The sequence below is a fragment of the Mya arenaria genome, chromosome 2, assembly GCF_026914265.1.
Source record: "Mya arenaria isolate MELC-2E11 chromosome 2, ASM2691426v1".
Lineage (NCBI taxonomy): Eukaryota > Metazoa > Mollusca > Bivalvia > Myida > Myidae > Mya > Mya arenaria.
In genome coordinates, this window is record NC_069123.1 from 41,018,752 (window position 1) to 41,029,680 (window position 10,929).

A 10,929-nucleotide genomic window follows, 5' to 3' on the forward strand; every position below is an offset into this window, starting at 1 on the left:
TGCTCGACTGTATTTACTTGACAACAAAATGGCTGACCAAGAGGTAAATTTTCATTCAAATGTCAATTTTATATTGTGTTTACCTTCTGATTCTAACAGATACATTGAATACGGCAACTCTACATAGTTCTCCGAATGTTTAGCTATCAGAGAAATCGTATCTAGTTTTATTGTTACTTTAGGTATTTTATTTTATGGAAATACAATTCATTTATCACACTAAATAAGGTTAAATCCTAAATATATCGACGTTATTGTCGTGATTAAACGAATAACTGAAAGAGATTTGCCAAATCAAAAAATATTAGATAATCTCTAATAACAATTTTTTTGAGTTCAGGTTTGAGTGACTGACATTGTATTGTGTAAACAATGAATTCACTATAGATCAACCAAATAAACTTCTTTAATAAATCTTATATGTTCATGTCTTTATATATTTGTTAAAAAAATATATATATAAACTATAGTGTATGGCAGGACGCTCTGTTTCATCATATAAAGGTCTCTGGCTGTAAACTGTCACAGTGTTTGCTTTACAGCTAAATTGTTGGGGAAGTACCATATTCATTAAGTGTTGCAAAGCTTCTTGGGACCCGCTTCTTGTCAATCTGTGGGAAATCATCTCATCACCCTCTGTCAACCTTGACTAAAATCTTTGTTGACAAAGTTTGCTTAGGTTAACAATTAAGAAACTGTCGCCCTCAAAGAAAGCAGTATTTTACATACATGTTTATCAAGTTGGTTTTCAATCAAGTTGGTTTTCAATCACCAAGGTGACAAGTGGGTTTCCTCTTCCACACACAACAACATCATACCTTGTAATTATTTCTTGTTTTCAAACAATTATTACAGTGTTTCTTTGAAGACTGTTGAGACAGAATACAAAATTTACTAAGATATTAAGTTAACACCCATATTGTAGCATGAATTTTGTTTCTCAGGTTCAGGAAAATAACTCTGCGACTACAGAGGAGGCCCCTGCACCAGCAGAGGGTGAGGTCCCTCCAGCCACAGATGACAAACCGGGAGAAGAGACGGAACAGGCTCCCACTGATGAGACCCCGGCTGACCAACCTGCAGAAGAACAGCCACCACAGGAGGAACAAAAGCCTGAGGGTGCGTAGGATTTACCTAGTCTGTGCTTATCACAAACACTTGGATAATAATTATAGTGATGTGTATTTACCAGTAAGGATTTCACTTGCAATATCAAAAATATTGACAAAATAAAAATATTGCTGGTTGTTGTGGTATATTGCATTTATTGGTTTTAGAATATATTCAGAAGGTTATAATGAGTAATATTAATTTAGCAAAAGTAAAATAGAAGTATTATAATATTCATTAAAAGACATGCTTTATAACAACATGGTTATGACTAATTTCAATTAAGGAATTATTGACTACATGTACGTTCTTGTCTATGTTCAGGTGAGGGAGAGTCTCCACCCACAGAAGAAGCCCCACAGTCCGATGCCATCCCTGCAGGAGGCGAGGAGGGTGAGGTTGCCCCCACAGAAGCCGAAGCAGGACAGAAGGAGGGGGAGGAGCCAGCTGCTGATGGGGAGGCACCTCCAGCAGATGGGGAACAGAAGCCAGAGGGGGAAACCTCCACTGAGGAGGCTGCTGAAGGGGATACTGGTAATATACTTAAAAATTGATTTGCTTATAAAACTCTGAAAAATAAACTAGCCAAAGATTTAGAACTGCTGATTTTTCATACATTGTATTTCTAGCAGAAGACTATTTTCATATTTGAATTTATTCTTATTTAAAAATAGTAATAACCGATATATACAGTAATCTGATTTTTGTTTGTTTTACATATTTTGGCAAATAAAAACTACAAACAGAACACTGATAAGCATCATTCAATATCCTACTGATAGTTTCTTAATGTGAAACTCACAAATTTATTTTTAGCTGATGGAGGAGAGACTGCCCCAGGTGGTGAAGGTGAAGAAGGTGGAGCAGCCGAGGGGACCCCAACAGAGGGGGCAGGAGAGGAGGGTGGAGAGCAGGCTCCTGTTGTCGAGGGGGAGGAACAGAAAGCTGAGGGGGAGGAGGGGGCAGAGCTGCCAGCAGAGGAATCCAAGTCACCAGTCCCGCAGGTACCTCAAATTTCCAGTCACTGTTGAATCACCTGTTCCACTAGTTTAAGTTCATAATTTTAGACTATATTATAATAGTACACTACAAGATGCCTTTTGTGCAATTCAAATACTTGTTAAATAACAATCACCAGGTAAAAAATATTTTTGTTGTAAAATGTAAATTATAATAAAAGTTTTATCTATGAATATACATGTTCTTACAGAGTGATACATTTGCTGAGGGTGAACGAGCTGAAAGTCCAGTGCCTGTGGGTGTTGGGGAGAAATTGTCTCGTGAGGGAAGCCCAGTGGAGCAAGAACAGGTGCCTTTGCCCGAGGTGTTAGAGCCTGGCACCCCAGAGAGGGGGAGCCCAGATGGGGACAGGGGCCAGATGACCACCTTTGAGGAGGAAGAGGAAGAAGATGAGGAAGATGATGAGGATGATGAAGAAGAGGAGGAGGAACAGCCAGAGTTTGACAGGGAGGAGCTTATTGAGAGATACCATGTGAGTGGTTTTAGCAAATGTTTACTCTTGTTTGTAAATTGACAATACATGTATTTGGAAACATTTTGAATAATATTTTTTATCAATTTAATTCATCTTCATTTTAAGTTTGTCTGTTTTTCGAAGAAAAATAGTCCAGGCATTGTGATAGCCTTGGTGTCATTGTCTAAATCAGCAATGGGTGCTGTTGTGCAAAAACTTAAACCTTAGCTAGAACTAAAAATCATTTAAAGATATTTAACTGAAACTTATGCTGTTGTAATTGTCCATCATTTATTTGAAGAAATCTTAAAGATTAAATTAATATCAACTTTAGGTGTTAGTACAAACACAGGTAAATATTGAAAGTTAATCAGTTTTTGACTGAAATATTGGATTTAAGAAGGTGATAACTATTATATAATTAATTTTCATATTATTTTATTTAATCTATATAGTCTCCATAAATAGTTTATAGCCTGGATACAAATACTTCAAATATGTTAGGTGTATTTAGAACATTAAATAGCTCTCAAGAATAAAAGTAATGTGTAATTAAGTTTGTATCCAATCCAAATCCAAGGTCAGAACTAACCAAATGATGTCATGACGTCATACTTGTGGATTGCTGAAGTCATTTCTTGTGGAAAGTTATAAATGATGTCATGACGTCATACTTGTGGATTGCTGAAGTCATTTCTTATGGAAAGTTATAAATGATGTCACGACGTCAAAAATGTGAAAAGTTGACGTGGTTTCCAATGGATACACTCTTTAATTGAATAAATGATGTCATGACATGAAGATAATCATTGAACTTTAATCAATATTATATCAACTAAACACAATACTTAATTGATATTTGATAGTAATACATTAGGCTTTTATTGTGCTTTGGCATAAGGTCCAGTCAAAGGGCATGGACGACCTAAAAATGTTGGGTAATGAAGCCATGGCACTTGAAATTTTTGAGAACCTTTCCCAGGAATACATCAACATCAAGAAAGGTTTAAACCCTCAGCACATGTTTCCCGTGTATACTTTGGAGCAGCTTTTTTCTCATATGAAGTTTCGGGACCTAGTAGAATATCCTCTATCCTTACAGCAAGCAATTGTTGAGCGTGAACAGCTACAACAGAAGAACTACCAGCTTCAACACAAGCTGGCAGAATATTTCCGCAAGAAGAAGGCTGATGAGAGTCGACAGGAATATGACAAGAACGTCACTGACCAGGAGCAGCGCTACCTTAAATACATGGGTACTAAAATTTTACTGATTTTGTTGTTGATTTTGAAATCAAATCAAATAATACTCTATAAGGGATAAATTCACTTTGATATTCATATCTTTTCCCTTGTGGTTTCAACTACTATTATTTTTTATTTTAGTAAACATACGTTAGATTACTTTCTGCAAACACTCAACGAATGTTCCTTGTTTTTTATGAATTTATTTAGTTTTTCTTGCAAATCATCAATTGTTGATTTTATCTTGACAATGAAACATGTGTTAGAATTGAAATAGAAGTTTAATTTCAAGAACTTTTAGTTTGATAATTCAGAAGTTGTGTCTCAAGATGACTTATATAAGAACGTTTGGATTATTATGTAGTTATGATTATACTTGTAAATAATAAAATACCTAACCTGAAATTTAGTTGTCAAATTTTATTTTAAAAGTCAATCGACACAGTTTTTGGTCCCTCTAGAAAGGTTCCATAACACCTGTTTTGTCAGAGTTTCTTGAAGATGAACAATGATTTTTGTTATTTAATGTAATGCTAACAAATATTCTGACCGAATTTCATGAAGATCAGATAAACTGTTATTTTAGAAATGAAAAGAAAAAGAAATGCAAAATTGTTAATGACACCTGAAAAATCAAGTTGGTATACAACAGTTCCAGTAATGAAAAGAAATTAAAAAAAAAATCTGGCCTAAAGTAGGGTTATGGCATGGAGAATTGATTTTATTTACTCGGATAAAAAAGGATCAAGATTTCACACTCATTGTAAATAGTTGCTGTGTAAATAGTTATTTCATCAGTATTATGAAGCTTTTAACCTAGATTTTATAGCACCTCCTTTCCTCTTCTTTCAGTTCAACTTCATGCTACATAAGAGAGTATTTTCTTATCAGTTCTGACACCCTATTTTCCCTTTCCACAGCTAGCCTGGAAGACCTGCGTCGTCAGGACATGCAGGAACGCGAAAACTACAAGCTCCAGATCCATGACCTGAAGGCTCGTTGTGAGGATCGCAAGGAACGTGTGGATGACGAGCGAAGGAAATTCATGGACTTTAAGAAACAGGTCGCACTCAATGCTCTTAACAGCCGTTCAGGAAGACCTATACCTCCAAAGGTTAGTGATTTGTGATAAATTTTCAGTTTACAGTACATGTACATACATTTAACAAACATAATGATAACTTTACTCTATACACTAGCTGTTTTAAGAACCGTTACATAAGGTCCTTTTTTATTTGGGCTAATTTCAAAGGTTTACAATTTGCAACACCATTACTTGATCAAACAAGATGGAAATAAGAATTTCCTGTATTCTCTTAGGACATTGAGGCATACCTGGCAGCAGAAGATCGCAAGGAAGGGGAGGTAATCAATGTACGCCTGGAGAACATTAAACTGAAGAACAAACTCAAGAAGAAGGAACACCAGCTCAAGTCTAAGGTACAGATTCAGTTATGGTCTGAATAACCAGCCGTGGAATACACATGTAGAATAGCACTTAATAATTTCAATGAGATAACTCATAAAAGAATTTGTAAATAAATGCCAATGTTAACCATGTAATCGCCCTCTTTTATAAAAAATATGTTGTGTTTGATTATCCATTTTAAATTACAACATAGTTTAAATTAGTTTCTGCACACATTTGAAAATATAAAAAAAACCTTTTAATTTAAGCTATTTTTGATGTTTTTTCAGTATGATTTAAACCAGTATTATCTAGATAAAGTTTCCACATGTTTAAACATGGTTTATGTCTTACAAATAAAGCTCTGTAAACATGTAAATAACAAATAATGGGGTGAGGCTAGAAAAATTTATCTTCAATTATCTGACAACAATATAGTGAAATAGATTACGATATATTGCAATATTCAATCTGCATATTTCAAAACGTTTTTAGGCTTACTGTTGCATCCCAACTAAATACATCACATACTCACTACAAGAGGTTTAACATACATTATCTATGATTGATGTTCATTACAGGAGGAGCTTGCCGAGGGTTTACATCTTATTGACTTTGAGCAGCTCAAGATTGAGAACCAGACGTACAATGAGAAGATTGAGGAGAGAAATGAGGTAAATACTGGCTTTAAGATCGCCTGTCAGTTTAGATATGAACACAATAAGAAAGAGGATAAAAAAACACAGCACCACCAGTGCGCTAATTTAATATTCATGAGTATGCAATTAGTTTATGATATTGTATCTCAGTTGCATTAATAGGTTATTTCATCTTCAAGAACAGCAGTCAAGTTTCTGACTGACTGGCTGAGTTTAAAATGTATTTCAATATTGTTTATGAGAGTCTGTGAACCCTTGAAGTTTTGACAAACTTCCCTGATCCAGGGATGATATTATTGCAACAAAGTAATCCCTCTGTGTGATAACCACCACTCTAATGGAAAGGAGCATTGTTAGGTTAATACATGTTCCTAACCTTCTTACCTTCATCCCTCCCAGGAGTTGTTGAAGCTTCGTAAAAAGATCACAAGCACAGTGCAGGTGTTGACTCACCTCAAGGAGAAACTCCAGTATGTGCAGGCAGAGAACCAGATTCAGAAGCGCAACCTCCGGGAGGTTGAGTCGGAGGTTGGACAGGTAAGGCTTCTTTACATATAACCAATATAATCAAATGTTTAATGAGAAAAAAATGTTTTTAGAAGTTAGAATTCTAGACGTTTAAATTGTGTTATTAAAGAACAAAAATATTAACATTTTAGTTTATGAAAGTCACAGTAGTGAATTATGGAAAGAAAGATTTGGTGCAGTTCTACGATTAAGATCTTTAGAACTATTGCTCTCGCTATCTCAAATGATACAAAGTTTCACATCAAGCTCAGCCGTTCAATGAACGACTATACCATGTATGAGGCTGTGAATGTTAAACACAATTTTGTAGACAATTTGAGTTTATTGCAAGCCTATGTCTGCTCAGTATCCAGGAGTCAAATATGTTGATCAAAATAAAATAAACTCAACTTAATCATTGATATTCCTTTTTCAGAAAAGAGATATTTTATCAAGAACCAAGCAAGCAAGAGATGCCCTCAGAATAGATAACCAAAGACTTAAACAAAACTGTGGCCTTCTTGGCAATGAATCTTTATTACGAGACTTTGAAGAGCGTAAAGATGAAGGTGATGACCTGCGTGATAAACTAGATCAACTTAAACTTCAGCATGCGGAACTGACGCTGAACTGTAATCAAGTGCGAAGGAAGATAGAGCAGGCCCGGACTGGCCGAGCGTAGGATGAACTTGTCTGTGAATTTGTTAAACTAGCTGTTTGAGTGGGTCCTCGTCAGAAGCATTTCATGTTTAATACTTAGGATTGTATTGTCATGATAGTGTTAAGGAATAGGATGGTTTTACACTGATGAAGCATGTTGTTACATACCGTATTCATTGTTTATATGTCTGTGATAAATAAATGTTACTTACTATTACTTTTGTGCATGGTGCAATATTATTTATAGTTTGCAGAAAAGGAACTCGTAAAAAGAAATATTGAGAGTCCACACACAGATAAAAGAGAGGACAACATTTAAAACAAAGAATTTATTCACATCATCAAAAGAGAAAACAACATATTTAAACAAGGAATTTTTTCACATCATTGAAAGAGAAAACAACATTTTTACTTTTAAATAAAGAATGTATTCACAATCATTTAATCTAAAATGTTTAACACTTATTTATGACTGATAAATAAGAAACACAATACTGAAAAAGCTTAAAATTAAAATATGATTAAATGTAGTTGGTAAGAAAGAGAAATATTTCAATTTTAAATATTATTCTAAAAATGAAGAAAACTGTATAATCATTAAAACATATGAAACAAATAAAATCCTATACGTGATATCAGTGACCTGAGATAGAATATACAGTTATATTACACAAAATACACAAAAACTCTGGGCTTTTCCAAACATGTACTTCAGATTGATCTCATATCGAGCTTAAACTAAACAATTTAGTTTAATATGTTATTTGAGGCGAAAAAAGTGAAACTGCTTTAATCTAATTGAATGTGACAATTAATAGCATCTTTAAAGTAGTTGAACCATAGCCAAATCAAGTATGTGTTTGTTTAGAGCTACACGATATACGTCAAGGTTATTGAGCATAATTGTAAATTCCAAACAACATGTTATTAAAGGTTTGAAAATACGATACAGCCAACTTGGTAAACAGGGATTTTGCCCACACATTTTTTTATCAGAAATCAAACTGGAAATACCATCATGAAAGTGTTGAAAAATTTGCTTTTAAATGAAGGAAAACCCCACTTTTTTATGTTATTGTTCAATTTTAGTCCTTCACATTGGGTTGATTGTTCGTATCGTTGATTAAGTTAACAGCATTGTTAGCAGCTTTAAAAGGTGAAATATTCATGATGTGTTAATACAATTAATAAAATTAGGTTCAACTGGGACAGCTGTCTTAAACCTTGATTTAAATACTGCAAATCCCAAATTTGCACATGAATGTTCTAAAGAAATGAAGATTAGAAAGCTAAAAATGATGATTTTTAAACAATGTTGTTAACTTGAGAATTCTCGAAAAAGTGGCCCAAATTGTCTTACAAATTAAAATTACAAGTTCTTCACATAGTAACACAAGATATTGAAGTTTAAAATTAAACACTACATGTATAATATTATTGCATATGCCAAAATAACAAGCAAAACCACAATGTACTTAAATAGAATGACTAGAGATATAAAAACCTAAGAAAAGCTATGTGTATTGCATATCCCCAGTTTACAAGCGAAATCTAAATACTTGTACGGAACTCAATATGGAATGGCTTAATAAGTATAAAAGATACTTAATTTTGGAGATAAAGTAAATAAGTACAAAAAATGCTTCAATCTCAAGGATAAAGTTTGTGGGTCTTCGAACACCCACATAAAGCCATTATTGCCAGCGAAAGATCACAGTTTACATGCGACTATATCGTGAGATGACCTGGTTACAATTAGGGCAGGAGTGAACAACGTCCTTGCATGCGTCACAGCAGAATGGCAACAGGCAACACCCCATGTCACACCTAAAATGGTTGACATTTCAAATCGTTTGAGTATAGACAAAGACACATCAGCGTGACACTGAACATGAATATGAGATCTCTTAAAATAGTGTTATCATAAGCCGTTTGATATCATAGCTAAATATAAAGTACAAATAACAAACATTTATTTCTATACTGTATCATATACAAAGAAAAAGTACAATGTTTGTAATATGTAGGTACATACCCAATCAGACAGAGTCCAATACACCAGAGATAGGCACAGGTCCCAGTCTCAAAGGAGGTCGTAGTCGAAATATCAGCATGGCAATGGGGGCATCTGAAAAACAGTTACTTCCCTTTGTTTAATACATAACATTTGATTTAAATGGGTATTGCTTTGGAAAACACCCCAGCTTATAATGTTTCAATCATGATCTTAAGCAAAATCAAATATATTTAAAGTGATATTTTTTAGTTCATTGCATAAATTCTGACTTATCAGAGTCTAGCATCCAAACAATCTGGTTAGGACAATAGGAGTTAATTTTTGTAATAATTGTTGCAACAAAAATTATATTCATAGTTACAGATATGTAGATGAGCATGTTTGTAAAATGCAGTCTATAAAGGTGTTCATACATGTATATCAATATGTTTCTATCGAAATGGGGTTTTTTAACTTCCTTTTATAATGACCTGTTTCAAGATTAGAAATAAACAAGAAAGAACAGAGACGTTGGCTTTCAACTTGAATGAAAACATTGGTTTATTATCAATGATTTGTCAATAAGAAGAACTTAACTACAAAAAAAAATACTGATTATATTTAACAGCTTGAACGAATAATACAATCTTGATGCACATGCTTGATTGCATAGCTTAAAACTGCCTGCTCACAGATCAACAGTTTTGACAGCTGACTTTGGCAAAAATATTTTTCTTAAGAGTTAGAAATGATTTTAGCCATAATACATGGATTTTTTAAAGTAAATATGAAAACTTAGATCTGCTCTTTTGTCAGCAGTCTTATATCACTGGTTTCCTAACATTTACTCAAAAAAATTGGCTCATTTCATGACAAAAAAAGTTGTCAAAGCAATCAATCTGTGAGAGTGCAGCTCTATGTCCATTTTCTACTAAAAAAAGTACTTTCTTTTACATTCAATATTTCACCTTCATCTCTGTTTGCACCTCCATACCTCATAAGAACTGTTCCATCTCTGAAAGAGGCACAGGCAGGCTGGCCAACAACCACCATGGTAACACCCGACTGCGCATTATAGTGCCCTGAAGTCTGCTGATACCCCGGTTGATAACCAGGAGGTGCTGAAGGGAACCAGAAGTCATGGTGCTAAGGGTTCAATATTGTGGCATTACCCTCTTAGTATTACCAGATTAGTATGTATCCTAGTACAACCTCCATTACCAGACTTTGGCAAACCACTTATACATCCATTCCATTTACAAACATGTCAATCACTTAACCTGTAAGAGACAAATACCATCATGCATACCTAAATATTCCTGTGTCAGTAATATTACATTGATTAAGAGAGAAAATGCAATATGCTAATCATGAATAGCAGAATTTCCCAATGCTTGATGGTACAGATGACCTTTCAAACAACAACACCAACTTAATTCTCTGGTCTTTTGGTTGGTTATTAGCTAATAAATAAGTTATACTGTCCATTATCAAACACAATGCATTGCCTTTCTAACCTTGACTATTCACCAGACGATTTCAAAAACACAATCGAGGTTGTTAAGTGGTTATGGTTGACCTATCTTTAGTTGTTGTTTCATTCTATGTATATGCATAGATAAACATATTCATCCATATTAAGGACCTAAAATAAAACTTAAATTGCTGACTTTGACCTTGTCCTTTGACCAAGAGAATTTGATTTTAAAAAAAAGTTCAGCATCTCTTTCTGAACAACTCTTAAAGTATATGTTATGTTATAGAAACCTTAAATAGTCACCATGATCTTTGACCCACTGATGAACAATTGGATTGATTTATTGATCAACAGAGAACTACTAATAAGTTTCATTATTTTCAGTTAAGTAGG

The 10,929-nt window shown here is 34.1% G+C and overlaps 2 protein-coding genes across 2 annotated transcripts; one reads left to right on the top strand and one right to left on the bottom strand.

Annotated features, from left to right (window-relative positions):
- LOC128225229 (coiled-coil domain-containing protein 96-like) lies at window positions 1–7,280 on the top strand. Its single transcript, XM_052935321.1, has 11 exons — window positions 1–43; window positions 945–1,119; window positions 1,435–1,644; window positions 1,927–2,114; window positions 2,321–2,602; window positions 3,687–3,840; window positions 4,750–4,943; window positions 5,150–5,269; window positions 5,819–5,911; window positions 6,296–6,433; window positions 6,840–7,280. Exons 1-11 carry the CDS (start codon window positions 29–31, stop codon window positions 7,083–7,085), a joined length of 1,815 nt encoding a protein of 604 aa, XP_052791281.1. The 5' UTR covers window positions 1–28; the 3' UTR covers window positions 7,086–7,280.
- A 1,021-nt stretch (window positions 7,281–8,301) lies between these two features.
- On the bottom strand, window positions 8,302–10,450 carry LOC128225232 (lipopolysaccharide-induced tumor necrosis factor-alpha factor homolog). The gene is made up of 3 exons (XM_052935326.1): window positions 10,054–10,450; window positions 9,099–9,191; window positions 8,302–8,890 (listed from the first exon to the last, which is right to left on the bottom strand). Exons 1-3 carry the CDS (start codon window positions 10,110–10,112, stop codon window positions 8,782–8,784), a joined length of 261 nt encoding a protein of 86 aa, XP_052791286.1. The 5' UTR covers window positions 10,113–10,450; the 3' UTR covers window positions 8,302–8,781.
- Between the last annotated feature and the right edge of the window lie 479 nt (window positions 10,451–10,929).